This window comes from Coloeus monedula, assembly GCF_965178545.1.
Source record: "Coloeus monedula genome assembly, chromosome: 3".
Classification (NCBI taxonomy): Eukaryota; Metazoa; Chordata; class Aves; order Passeriformes; family Corvidae; genus Coloeus; species Coloeus monedula.
The window spans coordinates 48,669,375-48,687,820 of record NC_138783.1 but is presented as its reverse complement, the minus strand read 5'-3'; the positions used below and the strand labels follow the sequence as shown (position 1 = coordinate 48,687,820).

The window sequence follows — 18,446 nt, the reverse complement described above, 5'->3', positions numbered from 1 at the left end:
TAACAAAGTTACTGCATCTTAAATTACACATAAACTATTCCAATAGAGCAGAGAAGAAAATTAATAAATGTATCTTATTAAAAAAAAGAAAAACACCAAACCACAAAAAAATCCCCAAACAATAAAAAGTAAACATGCATGAGAAATTCCAAAAGTAAGATGTATAGATAAGCTGAATAACAATTAGAATATTTTAATATTTTTAAACCAGATAGATAAGTACGTGTTTACTCAATGTGGCTGAGATGTGCTGTGCTTCAGCAAACATCGTATAGCTAAGGAGAAGGCTGAACATCTTAATGTACTCACTACTACACGATAATTAAGAAGAAATAATTTGCTGCAATTGCAGCTCATGCTGGGCAACCTCCCCTACAACCTCATTTTAGAGATACTTGTAGTTTTACTTTATGGATCTGGGGTAGTGAGCTCTGGTTGGAGCAAACAGAATATACCAGCTCTTCTTTTTTAAAATGCTCTGGTTTTCTTCTCTAATCCGTCAATAAAAGGCACAAATTTGCTCTGAATAGAACTTAAACTTGGATGCCCATCTCCATTTACAGAAGGTTTTGAAGGTGATAGGGAAGAGGATAAAGCCCATTTTAAATTGTCATACCTTCAACCTGCAAGAAACCAGAGCTGTAGGAGTTCAGCTGGGCGAACGCCATACCAAGAGCAGTCAGCACATAAACGAGAAGAGGCACTGCTACATCTCACACTTTGCAAGAAAAAGGATCACTTTCTGGGGGCAGTCCAGATCTTTTAGTGATTCCACATGGTACATTTCTCCAAGGAAAGGATTGCAAGTAGTGTGTTTGCCAGTCTTTGCAAGGACTGGCCAGGGAGTTTGGGTCTTGGGTCATCTTTCTAGCTCTGCCTGTTCTCTGACTGGTATCCTTAGGCAAGTTCATTTCAACTCTGAAAGATTCAATTTCCTTGGCCTTGATGGGTGATTGACTTCCATTATGTAAAGTTTTATGAAGTGGGATTTATATTAGCTTTCTATAACTAGTCTAGGTCAGGGAATTGCACTCAGACAAAGTAGAAGAAGTCCAAAGGTAAGGAACAGAAAATTACCAGAGGTCTTTGAAAGTATGGCATAGGAAAAAGTTGAAGCCCTTGGATTGATTCATTTCTACGGAAGGGAAATGAGATGAGACATGACAGGAGTCTTCAAATATGTATTAGGCAGAAACAATTCTCCACATGTGTATTGGGCAGAAGCAATTCTCTGCATCCTCTGCAGATAGAACAAGACAAGCAGGTATAAACTCTTGCAAGAGAAATATAGGTTAGACATCATAAATTATTTTCAAAAAATATAAAAGAAACAAGCTTCCTAGTCAAGGTCCATCATTTACGCTTGTGATAAACAACAGTGGAGAAAATCTGCCCCAAATCATGCTTAGTATTACTAATCATCTGTCAAGAGCAAGGATTTCTCATCATGCTGCCCTGTTTTCAGTGACCCTACATCTCTCATCTCCCTGAGAAATGTTTGTGAAATGCCTTACATACATTCATTACCATTTCTTAATGGGAAAAGTATCTATTATCAAATATGGTCTTTTCTGGCTGCATTCTGGCTATATTTTTAGTTGTGCACTAGACTGTAATACACATTAGGACCACATTTCTAGACTCATGTCTTGTGGTCTATATGAAAGTACCTTTAATGTCTAACTTCCCTCTTTGCTTTTTTTGATTAGCTTGTTCTAATTTCCCTGCAGCTCACATGACACAGTTCTCTCTTTTCCCTGCACAGTTTTAACAGAGAGGCAGCTCAGCTGCTGGTTCTGTAAAAAAGTCACCCATGGGACTAACTGAGCTCCAAGAAACTGTTTCATAAATTTGAATACTTTGATATGATAAATGCCAAAGCCAGCTTTACAGAGATGAAGGACTATATCTACTTCACTGCTGAAACACGCCCATGGAAGTTCTCCCTCAGCTCAGGAAGTCTGGAGGGGACATCATTGCATCATATAAAAGCATAAATGTTCCTAAAACTTTCCCCAAGGAAGCAGAGCTTTGTTCCACTGGAGCTGAGAACAAGGAGCTAAGTGTGACATTTGTGTCAGAACACTTCAAACACAGTCTTGAAGCATTATCATGCTCCCCCTGACATGGCTTTGGTGAACTTCTCTTCCAGTGCATTGTTCCCACAGCTGGTGGTCATTTTCCCTGTTGTGATCCCAGAAAGCCCATCTCTGGGTCTAAGACCAATTATCCTAGGACACAGCAGGTTCAGAGAGCTGGAGGCACCTGGGCTTCAAATATCCCACATAAACCCTCCAATACTCTCCAAGATGGCTCATGTGAGAGCTCAGCCTTTTCACAAGCCAGTGATAACAACACTTGCCTGCTTCCCAACAGTTTTCTAAAAGAAAACAAATTGTCATTTACCAACAGCTTTCAACAGAAATTTCTTTACAAGTATCAAGGTATTAAACTGCACTTAAGAGTCAAAAAATTGACTGAAAAACAGGTTTGTCCACCAAAAATAAAGGTTTCTGTGTCTAGCCATATCATGCAGCACAGAAATGTTAAAATCTGTCCCCACACTGCGTCCCTTCAGCCAGCAGGAAAGTGCAGGCAATTTGTACAGAATCGGTGGAGCTGGCACTAACACTACCACGTGGAGAGGCTCTCCATATTTCTGCTAACTGGAGCTCTTCATGCAGCTGTAAATAGATTAACCTTCAAGTGTCTAATAATCTGTTGTGGGGGCTTTTTTAAACAAAACTGAGATATTTGAAAATGTAGGTTGTTTATTATCTGCTGTTGATGGAGTTCCCACTTGCAGTCACAGTGGAAACACCTTGTTCCCAAGTTCCCTGGATGATATGAATTCCCAGCTGATGCTGCAGCAGACTGCTGGAGACCTCTCCTTCCAAGGTATATGGCACTGACTAGACCTTATGAAGCCAATGAAAACAATTATTCAAGTTAGTATGAGTGCAAGTGATCCCTAAGCCATTAATTACTCCCTCTACTTGTACTGTTTAATTCCCATGCATCACTCTGAGCTCTTGGAGAGTTTGTCTTGAAGTCCTGTGCTGAAAACCCCCATGACTCATGGACAGTTTAGAACTCCTGATGCAGGGTGGGTGCCAGGGCCACCCCCAGCTAAGCCAACCCTTTCCATCTCTCAGCACTTGCAGATTGCTCTGAAAATTTTTTTACCATGTATCCATTTCCTTTGAATCACTATCAGAAAAATTACTTCATCTCCAGGACTATACTGCAAAAGAAGGGAGGTATAAAACCTAAAGCCCCCCAGCCCCTACCAGATGAACAGTAATTTTTATGATGTGATTTGTTCCCATATCTTTGCAAAAATGTTGCCAGAACTGAATAGTTAAAAATCTGGTAAGCAGGATAGAATGCAACGAAAGTCCAAGGTCAACTGGCTAATTTATCTCCAGATCTGCAAGCTAATGCTGAAGAGAAGCTAAATTTAAATAAATTTATTCTAAGTGTAACCAAAATTCCATAAATAAATACCACTTGATATGCAGGAATATGCACTACATACTGGGGGGACATAAAACATACTAAGTGCTGTACCGACCTAGTTTATTTTACTGCAATAGGCTCCTACATCTCGTGTCCCACTCTCAAGGCAAAATTGTATTAATATTATTGGGTCCAATGCCAAGCCAAGGACAGGGATCAAGAAGGTTGAGAGTTTTTGGTTCTTGGCTGTGCTCTTGGTACAGCGGGACCCCCAGATTCCGAGCACTGCAGCTGAGTGTGGTGAAATGTCCGAGGGTACCAGCAGCCGGCTCCTGGCCCCCACAATCACAGGAAGAGGCAGCAGCATCTTGTTAGCCACAGGTAGAATTTGTGCACGCTCACAGGGCTAATGTGACTGAGTGCATTATCCACCACAATTGGTTCATCCAGCCCTAAGCTGCCAATGTGAGATGCCAGCACACCCAGCCTGACTCCAAGTGACAGGGCATTATGTCAAGCAGTGGGAGGAAGTTACAAAAAATTCAGAAATCCAAGTCTGGGGAAAACCCTGACTTCTTTACAACCCACCCAGTGAAAAACATCTAAAAACTCGAGCAGAGCTTCCTTTCCCAAAAAAACTTCCCTCTAAAAAACCTATACAGTGAGGTAAACTTTCAAACAAGCATGCAGTATTTTCCTGGAAGCATTATCAAAACTAATTACATATACATTTCATTAGTTAATTAAAAACTGCAAAAAAAGCAGGGTGAAGCTTTGTGTCTGCTGTAGTAGAGGCAAATGTTACCACAATTGTTATTGAACACCAGTCTTCCGAATCATCCCTGGGTGCCAAGCGAGTGACGGGCAGCACCAGTAAGAGAGGGAGTCCCTTGTCTAAAGCCATGGGAGAACACAGCAAAACAGAGAGTGCACAGGCATGCTGGAATCAAACACTAACAGAATGACCACATTTTAAGGACGATTAATAGGCATTATAATGTATATTAGCAGGATAATCACTCCAAATATCTGGCTATATGGGCAGTGGAGAAGTCATAAATGGACCTTGCTGCTTTGCTTCAACCCTGCCAACATGCTTTCCGGCACCCTGGCTAAGGGCAGAAACCATCTTATGACAGCTGCCGAGGTACCACTTAGGGAAACGTTTGCCATCAACCCAGTTAAAAAGAAAAACAAAATCAAAAATTACAGTTATGAAACCGTGGGCTCCATGAAAAAGCCAGTCTGATTTAAAATATACCAATCTTTGATGGTTTAGATTAGTTTTACTAGTTGGGCTTTTTTTTACAACATGATAGCTGCCATGCTTCAAAGTGGGGAATACCAAATGAATCATAGCTGCAAATTGTTTATCATGACGGTCCACAGTTTAATCTTCCATCTGTGACTGATAACAAGCTTCTATCATTCAGTGAGCTGCTTGGAGGCTTTTTTCAATTAATCTGAATTTTTTATCTGCAGGTACTTCTGATTCACACAATGGGTAGAGAGATGATAGTTCAGGAGTGCACACATTCCCTGAAGCCACCACGACTGCACTCCCGAGCAGGACTGTTGGCAAGCCATGCATAATTCAGTACATTTCTTAGAGCAGCTATTGCTTTGCCAAAGAAGTGGGACTGACTTGTGTGCACAAGAGACAGTTTCTTAGCATCAGCTTTTTTCTTTTGAGTTTTCTTGCACCTTTTTTTCAGGTTTAAGCTTTTTCAAACGACACCTTTTTAAACTACATCTTAGACATTTTTAGAACATGCTTCCAAACTATTCTTTGGAAGGCATACAGAGACCATGACGCTACCTCTTATTCTTCTTTCCCACACAGCTTGACAGTGTACAGGCCTGTTCTGTATCTAAATTTACAAGCTGTGACAAGTGATAAATATCCTAATTCCAAAACACTATTGTGTACCTCAGAGACAATTAAAATTCCTTAGATACCTAGATGCAGTACATAATCCATTTAGTCAACATTACAACATGTCAGAGAAAGAATGTTTTATCCCAGGACACATCCAAGCATCTAAAAATAGGCCTTCAGTTTAAATAGAAGTATCATAATAATATTCATTGGGAAATCCCCTTTCCTCAGATTACAAAAGTAGTATTAATTTGTAGATTGTCTCATGTGCAGTAAGAACTGAGCAGAAGAGTTTATAAAAAGCGTCAAATAAACTGTATATTCTTTTTTAAGGAGAAAAATTATGGTTAAAACGGATGCATTTTTAATTCTCTTGTTTAAACACAAAAAATCACACCATACACTTGAGGGCACAGACTGAACTCCAGCCCACACTATTCCATACAGTTTAGCAGCAGGGGAAGACAATACAAGGGTTTCGCAGGTTTGGCCATAAGATGTTTTGATTGAGACATACCATTTTACTCAAAACTCATCATTCCTCACTCAGTTTTGTTTAGTTTCTCTGGAGGTTGTGCACACCTTTCCAGGAACGGCTGGCAGGAGCACAGTATAACTGCAGTGTGTGATAAATGGGAACTTAACCACTGACTAGACTTCAGTATTATGCTATCAGGGCACCAGAAATGCACACTATTTCTGAGATGCATGGCACTGGTAGGAGACAACTCACTCCTTCATTTACTGTATTTCATCTCTGCTTTTAGTGGTGAGGTAGAAGGGTGTCTCCTGACGCTTCTCTGCCAACTAGAAGCTATATTCTTTCTTTGTGATTGTTGAATTAAGGATTATAATGGAATTAGTAGTCTTTGGGAGGCTTGCTTTAAATAAGAAAACAAATAGAAAAGACTGGTGTCATGTTCAGCTGGAGAAAGGTTTGTGACATGCAAAAAACTAACTGGTCTGGCCTTGTTTTGTGTCACTAAGGTCCACTGTGCAGCATTAGTGCTGCTACAAGTTGCTGCTGCCATCAGTCCACCAGCTGGCCAGTGTAGGCATCATCTCCAGACCATTCTGGTTAAAAGTTTTTACCTTTTTACATAGAAACACACGCTGCTCAACGCCTAAGGGTCCAATCCAGACAGTGTGCACTAAAATAACAGAGTACCCTTATGACTGCTTGGTGAATCAGCACACAGCGAGTGACATGCCCCATTCTGAGACAAACCCCGCCGATGCACAATCTGGTGTCAAGGTTTATATGGGAACACTGCCAGCTCTTCCGAGGAAGTCCAGTTCCCACCTCTGAATCAGAGCACTTTATTCTCTCATCTTAAGTATTCATATTTCTGCAGAAGTATTTCTGACTGTGCAGCCTTCTATGGAAGTAGTGATGACAACTTACACTGTGTCAAGAGAGATGAGCAGATCTTGAAGTTGGGAAGAGCATAAATTGAAGATTTACACCATGTAGCCCAGCTTGATTCCTTGCCATAGGGAACAGAGAGTCAAAGGCTTGTTTGTAAACTACAGAAATGCCAGCAGCTTTCTCCTCCAACCACATTAATGCCACAGGTAGACCCCTAAAGCTGCCACATGGAAAGCCTTGGGCTCATCTCCAAGGGACTGAACGTCTGCTACTGCTGATGGTGGTATCACTGATGTCTCGTGTGCCAACAGCCCACAGTTTCTCATAATTCCCACCCTGGAGGAAAATACTGTGCAATTGTTCCTGTTATATTCAGCTTAGTGTTGTGGGTTGGAGGGTCTAAGGCTGTCATTTTTCTGCCAGTGGTGGTTTTACTTATTTCGGACCTCAGTCAGCTTTCTTCTAGCATTTAAATTAGCTTTGGAAATCCTAAGTTGAAAGCCTGTGGTCTTACACCTGTCACAAGATGAAGAACCACAACATTCTGAGCTGTTTCCTCGTGTAATCTTGTCCAGGTCTCTAGAGATTGTCAAGCAGCAAGCCGGAAAGAAAGGCTGTTTAAACTGCAATTTTCAAGTTCTTGGATCACAATTAACAGACCCGTGGCAATAATGAAAGCTGCAAAAGATGCTGTTCCTTCTTTATATTTCAGATATTCTCAAGAGCATCTGGAAGACTTACATCAATGACCTCAATTTTAACCTGTTTGGACTAGTCTAGTGTGACGGATAAAACGTTACAAGTGATATTCCAGCCCAAAATCTACATGGAAAAAGTTTTTCCTCTTAAAATAGTGCTGCACTCTTTTGGCTGTAACACTTCTCACGCTACTAAATTAGAATTCACAAGTCTTCTGCAGGATTCCTAATGGGATCAAAGATTAGAAACATCTTTGAAGTTTGTCTTCCTTCGCTCCACTGTTATTAATACATACCTGCACTAATCCACCATGGATCTCCTCAACTCATCAGTCACTCTGCCTCCCAAAAGGGACAGTGTACAGGCTTTTTCCAAATTCCCATTTGTTTGTGTTCATTATCCACACTTCATTTTGCAACAGCATACCATTTTGTCAATTGATTTTTCACGTTCTATAACGAGGACAGTTTTGTTTTCTGAAACCTTTTGGTCTAAATGTGATTTGCCAGTAATATTTACAGTACTTATAACATTGGTCCTGTTTATTGCTGGTAAGGAAACTGGATTCAACCGTGTGTGTGACAAATTCACAACATTTTATTTTTGACTACAGCTATTAATAATACGATTGCAAGGAGATCATCTCAGTCTCACTTTTTAAATTTGGTCCTTGTTGAAAGAGATCAAAGAAACATTGAACCTCAAGCTTATTTGCTTCTTGTTTAGGAAAACAAGCTAACAGCCTTGCTGACACTAAGTTAAGATCACACAAGGGAAAACATAATTTTAAAAAATCCTTTCAAAATTTATGTAACTCAAAACTGTGACACAAGTATTTTTCTTTGTCTCACTGTGACTCAAAGTTGGCTCCTAACTACCATATCAAACTTCTTGTATCTTTAAATTAATACTTATTTTTGAAAAAAAAGTTATATTTGGAAGAAAGCCTAGTACTATAGAGTCTGTAATGATTTTTGTCACTGACAGTAATTGGTTCAGTCAGGCCAACTGTTTGATTTACTTAAAGATTTCAAAGCCAGAATGCCTCACTGTGCTCACTGGCTTCAACCTCACAGACAATACAAAATGCAGAACTGAACCAGAAGCAATATGTGGTGCTTTTTGAAGATGCATCTTTGTGGAGTTGAATGCATCTAGATTACCACAGGCTTGAATTTCAGAAAGCCCAAAATCTGCAGATGAAGTCAATGGAATACTCCAGTGATAAGCCCCATAGCTAGACATCCAGAATTAACCCTTTTTAAATATTGATTTATAAACTGAAATGAAATGCATGAGAGGGACATGGTGAAGCAGAAAGTTTCTCAAAAGTCCTGCAAGGTCATACTTCATTAGTGGCAGACTATGAAGATTTTAACTGTGATTCCATTAGAAGGCAGGGGGAAAAAAAAGAAAAAAAATAGAAAAAGAAAAGAAAAAAGAAAAAGAGAAACAGATGAGCTCTCATTTCTTCAAAGCTTTATTCCTTAATTTTTCTCTGGGCTAAATTAAAAGATTAATCCATTTCAATGAATACCCACAGGGTTCACTTCTAAACGAGTATTTCCTCCCTCAACAGATAGAATAGGAAGATTAGAGTATGAAAAGGAGACGATTTATAGAGAGTTTTCTGGTCTTCAGAGGGGTTTTAATTTGGATGTGACAGACATGTTCCAGCTGCTGCTTGCCTTCATATTTTCAAAAGGACATTTTAAGTGCCACCGTTCCAAGTGCTGAGTGTCCCCAGAAAGATGAGTGTTGTGCTTGTGCCTGTTACTGGCTCTGGACTGACTGAGGGTTTTCCCCAGACTGTAAAATTCACACTCCACCATCAGCTCTCTTCTTCCTCACGCCTCTCTCACATCGCTATCAGTGGGGATACCCTTCAGGATCACTGAAGACTAGACTTTTTAGAAACTGCGATATAAAGATTGAAAAAAAAAAGTAGTTATTTTAGAAATGGCTTCACTGCTTTCTTTGTATCTTTCCAACCTTAATGAAGTTCATCATAATGCAATAAATAAAGTAGTCATGATCTCCTATTGACCAGGGAAGCACAAAGTCAGCCATAGGACATATTTAAAATAAAGAAGGCATTGATGAAACCTCCCAGTATAGAGGCACCAAGCATGCTGCCACAGTTCACGAGACTGATCACTGAACCAACATCTTCCCACAGAGCTAAAGAACAGAGAAACCTTGGGTGTCTGTAATGGGAATAATCTAATCCTGGGGCAGTGCACTGCCTTCTCCAGTGAAACTGGTGTCTGGCAGCCTGGTGTGCAAGTGGTTTGAACTACTTTTTACCCTCTGCAGATTAAACACTAAGAGTTGCCGTGACTAAATTAGGTGCACATAATCAGTCAAATAATCCTGTGTGGAAATGGGCCAGGAAAGAGGATTTGTCACTATCTGTTTCTTCCTTGTCCCGTTACCCAATACATGCGCAAACATTTGTACTCTCCCACCCCATTTTACGGACAGGAAAGTGAGGTGGATATTGAAGCCACTTTTTAAAAACCAGACAGAGATAAGTGCCAAAAACTGGAACTAGAGCTGCCAGGTCTGAGCCAGGACAATTTTAGAACACAGACACAGAATCTCCCAGACCGGACTTCTTACACTAAAACCGCAGATTTTATATGGCACTTTATAACAATAACAAACATGATGATTAAGCACTCGAGTTGAGCTGGCACGAGAGCTTGGCAAAATTCTTTCAACAGTTCTTTGCTCAGAAAAAGCAAGCTTTGCAGAATTCAGAGTTTCACGGATTTCTTCAGTTTTGACAAAATTAACCTCAGCAAATCTGAAACCCCTTTAAATATTTCAGGTTGGCATCTTCATATAAAAGTAGTTTTGCATTTCCAAACCAGCTTGATCCTCCTGCCTCTACTTATTCATTACAAGGGGTGGTGAAGATCCTCCCAGTGTGGAACTGCTCCCCTCTGCTGTGTGTTCTGATGGGCAGGGGAAGAGGTAACAATGGAGATAGCAAAAACATTATCTAAACTTGTAAAATATTATCACATTTAAAATATTACTGCAAGCACCATATCTAAAACCCCCTGAAATTAATAGACAACTTACACAACTTATACTTCAGTACTGTTGTTTCAATCTCTGCCATCAGAGAGAAACCTCTCTGCCTACACCCCCAAGCCATTCTTTGAATGTTTTTTCCCCCATCATTAGGAACTAGAGTATGAAAAGTAAATGCTGCTAAGTAAAGGCAGCTAAAATGTCTTATAGCCCTTGCTCTTCCTGGCTGGCATACTGCACTTTTGCAGATGCTTCACCCCACTAAGCTGAGAATGTTAATACTGTTCTATTTCAGTCCTATTCACAGTGAAAAGATGGCATAAAGTGATTCTTCTATCAAGGCATTAATATCAGAACAAGGTCAGAAGGGAAAAAAACCCTGAATTTATCATGTAGAAAACTGAACAGAAAATCAGTCATAGAAATATGATTGGAATTCATTTTCATGCAGTAAATTCTTTGTATTTACATAACACTTACGTGTTTAAGAACAATTGTTATACCTGTCTACCATGAGACAATTTTGAACGTTCTACCCATTTTGGAGAAAATTAGGCATCTATTCAAGGCTCCTGTGCTCACTTTAATTTCCTCATTTCTCCGCCCACCTGAATCTGACACTTTGACATTTTTGCTTGTTAGAATGGAAATTCAACATTTAGCAAGGCCAGGCAATACAAGGTCAAAAACCAGTGGGAAATATATATATTGAAGAAAGGATCATGGAGGCTTACATCAATAAAGCATGCAGTTTCATTTTTCTATAATTTTTAACAAAACAATAGCTGTCGTGAGATACTAAAACAAGGTTTGAAATATTCATCACCATTTTCTTGTTCAGGCTCAAAATAAATTGCTTCAGCATTCACAGCTGTGGGTAGGTACTGAATAGCATTATGTCTTAGTCTAGCACGTCGACAGAGAAGAACTGCCTCTAACACCGTGCTATTGTTCTATTTAAAGACTCTTAAGCAACAGGGATTTCATCACTTCACTTGGAAGATTATTTAAGAGACTAGTAGACCTTATGAATATGAAGTATTTCCCGATATTACACCGACATTCTTCCATTTCCTGAACTCATAGCAATTAGCATACCTTAACTCATTCTAAACAATCCACCCTTCTTCCAGTCCTCCACACATCAAATTCATCCACAGTGCCTGACAAACTCTTTCCCATGTTGGGATGTTGGAGTCTATTCTGATGAAGTACATGAAGCTAATTATGTGAGCAGGACATTCAGCTGATCACTCAAAATGCAGATACAAGCAAGTGAGAGAACTCTAAGCCCCTCAAACCAGTAAAACACAAGGTACAATCCGAGCATCATGTTACCTCACTGCAGAATCACAAGATAATACTGGGAACCACATCCCACAACTGTGAGCCTTTGGTGGATGCTGTGAACCTCTCATGCAAATTTTATTGGGGCAGACAGGGGGAAAGCTTCCACACAGGGCATTTAAAATTCCAAGGGAAAATACACAGTTAGGTACTTTGTTATAAGTTGTTTAAATTGCAAGTTTTTCTTTATGTTTACACAATTGTTTCTCTCCCCTCCAAATCATAGTGGTTTCAACCTTAACATGATTGTCTAGTCATTCACTTTTTCTCATATTTTCCAGAATACATTCACACTCCTTAGACTGAAGTATCTCAATTTTCAATTCTAGTCAATTTAGACCGTAAACGAGCAAAAAGTTTCTAGACATACAAAATTCCCTTTTTTCTAAATAAAGAATAATGGTTTAAAATATCAGACATTTTTGAAAACCTCCAAGTAGTACACCAGAGATAGGGCTAAATTTTTCAGGTAATCTTGAACAAAATATTAGCAGAACAGATCTGTGGAGTACTGATAGCAGGGCCTGGAGCTGAGCCTCAGCCTGGGCTTCCCCAGACATCCCATAGCTGTCAGGCCATGTGGCTTTGCTCAAGCAGAAAACCTCACCTGGGCCTCGCTGCACTGTAGTATAGAGCTGCCCTGATGTGGGAAACCATGAGATGAGAGGTGTGGAAGTGGCAGGGGGAGCTGCAGGCTCCACACTGAATGCAGAGGAACATTAGTAGCAACAAGGAATGGACACACCACAGCTCCTCACCTCCATTGGTACAACTGCCTCCACTTCTCTGAGTTGTTTGATTCAACCACAACTACCCCTGTCATCCATATCAAATGAAGAGATCACCACCTTGAACCATTTAAACATTTCATCTTGAGCAGGGCAGCACAGGCGGTAGTGATCCATGGTGAGCTCCCCTGATCCACCCTAGAACCCAGCTTTGAAATGGAGTGGTTTTTGGCTGCTGACATTGCACCCCACCTTCTTCAGCAAGGTGAGAAGCTGCTTTATGTGCCACCATCATCATGAATGAGCTTTGCAGACCTTGGCTTCCCTGTGAGCAAACCACAAATTACACCTAGGTGCCAAGAAGTGGATTTTTAATGGCCAAAACAGACTAGTGACCCTGACTTGTAGGTCGGTTCCCTACCACAAAAGCTGGTGAGATGTTGATAAGTTTGGTTACCAGAGCTGCCCCTTCAGTCTCAACACAAAATTGGGCAGGACTTCATAGGAGCAGAGCCCCATTATGACTGATCCTGAGTAGCAGCTGGTGGCAAGACTGTCACAGCTGGCGTGTTATTGGCAAACAGCAGCCTGGCTTATACCCATCCTGGGATGGAACTCCAGGGAAGACATGAGGACAAGCAGACAAGTGCTGAGCAGTCTGTCCTGTCTCACCATGAGAAAAGAGTATAGTCCCACTGCTTCAAATCCATTTAATTGAATCAATCTGAATATGCGCAGTACCTCCAGAAAGTCAACCAAGAAGCACAGCACAGGCTCTGTGCACATCCAGGCTTACTGCTTTCAGAGGGGTCACAGGAAGGGGGGAAGTCTGGTGAAGAACAAAGCTGCCACATCACAGCTCCATTAACAAATTTCCCCTCAACACAAACATCACGTCTCCTTACTCTAAACAAGTGGGGTTTTACTCCCTAGGCAGAGACACTCATTGGGACTTCTGAAAAGAAATCTGTTTGGGAAGGACTAGCACCACAAGACATCTGGCAGAGGAGAGAAAAGCAAGAACAGGATCTCACCAGGGCCCCTTAAAAAATCACTGTTTATCCTAAAACGCTCTGTCCTTAAAATAAACCAGTGTTTTCCTCTCACCTAGCCATAGTCATTGGCTTTCTAGTAACCTACAATATGTCATGATTTTGAAATGAGCCCCTCAATTTACAACAGTAGCAGCTCCTCTATTTATAACAAATGCACTTGTAAGATGTTATCAACTACTTCTGTCTCCCTTACACACAGAGAAGCTGCTTAAATAGAAAATTGTGTTATGTATGTTTGAAGACTTCTAAAGGTAGATAATTTTGCATTTTCTACCCTAACGAGCTAGGAAATTAACAGTAAAACTTTTTCCTGCCCTCTAGGAAACCTGATTTAGTCAAAGATATGATCACAGGTAGTAGCTACAGAATCAGCTATTTATTTAATTTAAATAAACCATTCTTCCAGCAGGTAGTGAAGGGAAGAAATAATATGTCATGCTCAGATTCCTGAGCCAGTACTTCTTCCCTACATCCTTTCTGTGCATGTTGAAGTGCACTGCTGCTCTGTGTTAAATAAGATGCAGTAGAATGGAAAGCAACTAATTTGTGCTCCCTGGGTGCTGGGCAACTAATTTAACTCTTGCTGGCATATAGACAATAAATAGGAAAAGATGGTACAGTTTCATACAGATAACACTTCCATGAAAGTTAATAAAAAACAAGTAAGGAAACACTTTTTCTTCCTACCTATCTGCCCCATGAACAGCTGTGTTGCCTTTAATCCAAAGGAAGCAGGTGATGCTAGGTGTCACCTCGTGTGATGACTTACCGAGGCCTGGCACCCTAAACACCAGATGTGCCCTCACCTGCTTGGCAACACACCTTCTCCTTCCGTCACCCTTATCCAAGAGGAAGCACTATCCTTTTGGAACTAAAGAAAAGTAAAAAACTTCTGGGCTGGACAGCTTTGCGTGTCACAGGAGCCACATGAGAGAGGTGACCCTTGGGAGGGGCTCATTCTTTTGCTCTCACATGGAGGTGGAGAGAAACTAGACAACATCTTAGATGAGTTACCTAACTTTGCAGCAAGAGCAAAGTTATAGGTGCTGTTTTTCATCAGGTGATGGGCTGAGCTCATCTCTACATGAATTCGTACAAGCAGAACACTTCCCCTGGGTAATTTTCATACCGATCAAAACTGATCTTGTAATGTGCACAAGCTGGTCACAACATCCTGATCCCAACATTAAAGAGCAGTACCATCTTCAGCTGAGTCAGATGAAACCAAATGCTTCCATGTCCTGCCAGTGATTGGAATATGGTTTCAGTTTTTATGGGCCTAATGTACAAAGATAATATAAAAGTACACCAGAATATATAAATGAAATCAACTTCTTTTAAGAAGACTGAAGAATCAGATGTAACTTTCTGTGCCTGAGATTACTAAAGTTTCTTCCACAGTTTTTTTAATAGAAATTAATTGACTCAAATTCGACAGCTTGGAGCATATTGCTTTTCAATTTTTATGAACCTGCATATATCCAGTGTGTTCAAGGATAGTGTTGTACCTACAGATGTCATTTCATTCAGATTCCCACCTGAAATTGCTAAACAACAAATTTATTTGCAGAAATGTAGTTTAGATCTAATCAGATATCAGGTAATTCTGTCCCTAACACAGGTTTTATGTAACTAAAGACTAAAAGATTACAACACCAGATAGAAGTTTTCCAAAGGCATAAATGTAGGGTAAAAGCACAAAGCAAAAGAGGTTGACTAACCATAAAGTAAAGCTTATTAGGAAATAACCAAAAATGAGTGATCAGTCCCACAGTAAAACAAGCTACAAACATGTTTGGGGGCATTGGAAAAGTTAAAAGCCCCTGCTGACATTAGTCTTTTGCATTTCAATCACCCCATGTAAAGGGGAAAGAGAAAATCTTTAGGGTTTTGAACGATATTAATTGTTTTTATTTTAATTAATTTCAAATTAATATTAACAGTGAAAGATTTAGGAGCCTGCAGCATCTTGTCTCCTCTGCTGCCTCATATCACCTGGTGGCCCTGCCTGCACCCCTCCTGGGCTGATACCACTTGCTTTGATATTGACACAGTTCAGGCTCAATCCAGTCTTCAGAGAAAAATGGGCATGAAAATCCCTCAAACCCCCTTTCTGCTCTGAGCCCAGGGCACACACACATTTCCTAAGGACTGCACAATCCAGTGGGCACTATATTGTACTTAATAAAATTAACAGCCTTTACAGAAAATAGGATTTGGAATGACATTTCTGCCATGGGATCATTCAAAGTCTGGTAGATGTACTACCATATCAGCCCTGATCCCTTTCACATCACTGGCATTATTTGCTCAATTTTCTAAACTAAGTTTATTATACTGAATATTAAGAAGCAGAAGAAAAGTAGATGAGAAAAACTGTATCTCTTATTTTTGATAATATTTTTCCCATTCTGCATTGGCTGCCATTTACTTACCAAACACTGTTCACTCTTTTTATTTACTATTTCAGCTTGTAAGAAGAGATGTTCCAGGTAAAAACAAAATAAAAGAAAGAATGCCTCAGGTTCACTCTGAATGGGATTTTCTCTGTAGCAGGGGAAAAATCCCCTTCACATTCAGCCCCTATTCATCTGTTATAATTAATATTCTAAATAGTTGATAGAATTTAATAATTGTTTATTAATATTTAATAAATATTAATTTTTTTAAAAATTCACTGGGAAATCAAGATACCAAACCAAAGTCAGTGGCACAAAACAGATTAGTGAGTACTAAACAGGTTTCATTAGTCCTAAATTAGATAGAAACTCCAGTTTGGACAATCCTGGAACACACCTGTTTAATATCACTCCAGAAAGAAGGGCACTTTTGGGACTTACGGTTAGTTGTCCTGCTCTGGTCACTCTGAGCACTGTCGTTTGACTGGTTGCTGGAGACAGAGGACACACTTGAGCTCCTGACAAAACCAAATGCGGCCAGCTTAGCTGCTGGCAACCGTGAATAGCCTGGGGGACGAAGTCCAGACGGGCAGGGCTTTGGGAGATTTGATTTTGCAGCACTTGGACATGATCCTTTCTTAAGATCAACTGAAAGAAGGAAAAAGAAATAAATTTCTGTTAAACAAACTAAACTGGAAGACACTGACCATTACCTCTATCTCCCAGCTAGATAAAGGCAGTATTAAGCAATACTTGAAGTGTTAAGAAATACTTGAATACAAGTTTTAATGGCTGATCAAATTGCAGTGATGTTGTATTGTTTGCTGCACTGAAAAGACAAAGTTTAGTGGAAAAACTGCAGGTCACAATCATTTTTAAAAGGTGAAATATGCCAAGTACCTATGAGGCATAACTCAAACTTCCAGCAAAGTAACGTTGTTCAACACTGCTAAGAATTTCTTTTAATGTTATCATTTTCAATGCTGTATCACTTTCCAATTTTACATTTATTATGCGCCAATTTAAAAAAAAAAATCATGGAGACAAACAGGCCACACATAACCTCCAATTTTGGAAGCTATTGTAGACCAGCAACAATCTTCTTCAAGGACACAGGACTTCTTTGTATTTCATCAAAGAAAACACTTCTTTGAAGTTTTTCTTTCAAATTCCACTAAAAGAAAATGCCCTTTTCTTGCACCAAGCCTGGGAATAAGGACATGTCCTGTAAAGTCCTACTTTTTTAACATACCACAGGCCATTTCCACCGGTGGACTTCTCCTTGCTAAGCCATCAGCCCGTGTGAGTGACATCAACCAAGTCTCAGACAACTGCCAGTAGTAGGTGCACCTGAAGTGAGGCCAGCACAGCGGCTCAGCTGTGATGTCTGCCTGCGGTTACTAACCACTCGTCTGTCTTCAGCTTCTGCCCTAACCTGTATTCTGCTGCTCTTGCTCAGGCAAACTTTTCCAGGCAAATACAGAACATAGTTTCACAAATGTTCCTCATTTTCTTCTCAGGCCAAAGGTCCATGATCATGGCAGTCTCGCTTTCAGGGTCAAGGATTAGAGTTTGCTATTGGTTAAAAGGTCTAGATACCAATTGACTCCAGACCTCAAGTATACATACATTTGGACAGAGCTTTTCTTCCTAGATTTGAGAATACCAGATTCCTGTTCCCTGTGGAATCCTGAGCAGCAAAAATACATATTTTTTTTAGAAGTATTAACAACAGCCTCCAAAAAAAGCAATTCTAGAGTGTTCAATCACGACCAGTGGGACAGGAGACAAGAAAGCATTAAAAACTATCAACGTACTCTGCCAGAAAAGGCCACAAAGTCACCCTTTTTCCATTTTTATTCAGTGAACAGTATTTGTACACTAGCCCAACACAAACTTCAAAGAAAGAAGTGAACATTTGTAATATAAAGAAAAATACAAATTAACTGCACAGTAAGAATATGGTCATATTATTACGGTATTTAATTCTTTTGTAAACTATGTAGGTCACAGCCTTATTAATTTTAATGAAGCATTTCACTTTGAGAAGACTTTAGAAAAAACAAGGCTAACTCCTTTGAGCAGAAGAACGTTATGGGGATTTTGAAAGATACTTGTGTACCTCATCACAATACTAATGCTAAGCTTTGTTTAACATATCTAAGCCTTTCCTTTTGAAATAGAAATATGTGTAACACCAAGCTAAAAAGACTTTTATGTTCTCCTATAAAACACATTCCTGTAAAGACAAAAAAATGCTCCTTGCAAAATGAATAAAACAATTTACGGACTCTAGGCTCTTAAAAATCTTTGTACCTGTTTTTCCCAGGTTGAGCTCTTTATTAAGACTCAAGGAGATGGACATCTGCAGCACCTTTGCCAGCCCAGAGGAATACATGCTGTGCAGAGTAACCCAAATGGAAGTAACAAGTAGTAGAAGCAAGTAGTAAAAGACTGCTAAAATCCCCA

At 39.9% G+C, this 18,446-nt stretch overlaps 1 protein-coding gene across 1 annotated transcript in view; it reads right to left on the bottom strand.

The window, feature by feature from the left end:
* MTUS2 (microtubule associated scaffold protein 2) overlaps positions 1–18,446 on the bottom strand; it is a gene marked incomplete at both ends in the record, with an annotated part of 164,408 nt that overhangs the window by 129,881 nt on the left and 16,081 nt on the right. The window contains one exon of the mRNA XM_082279097.1: positions 16,419–16,625. Within this exon, the coding sequence (XP_082135223.1) occupies positions 16,419–16,625 (207 nt within the window). The remainder of the gene's footprint in view (positions 1–16,418; positions 16,626–18,446) is intronic.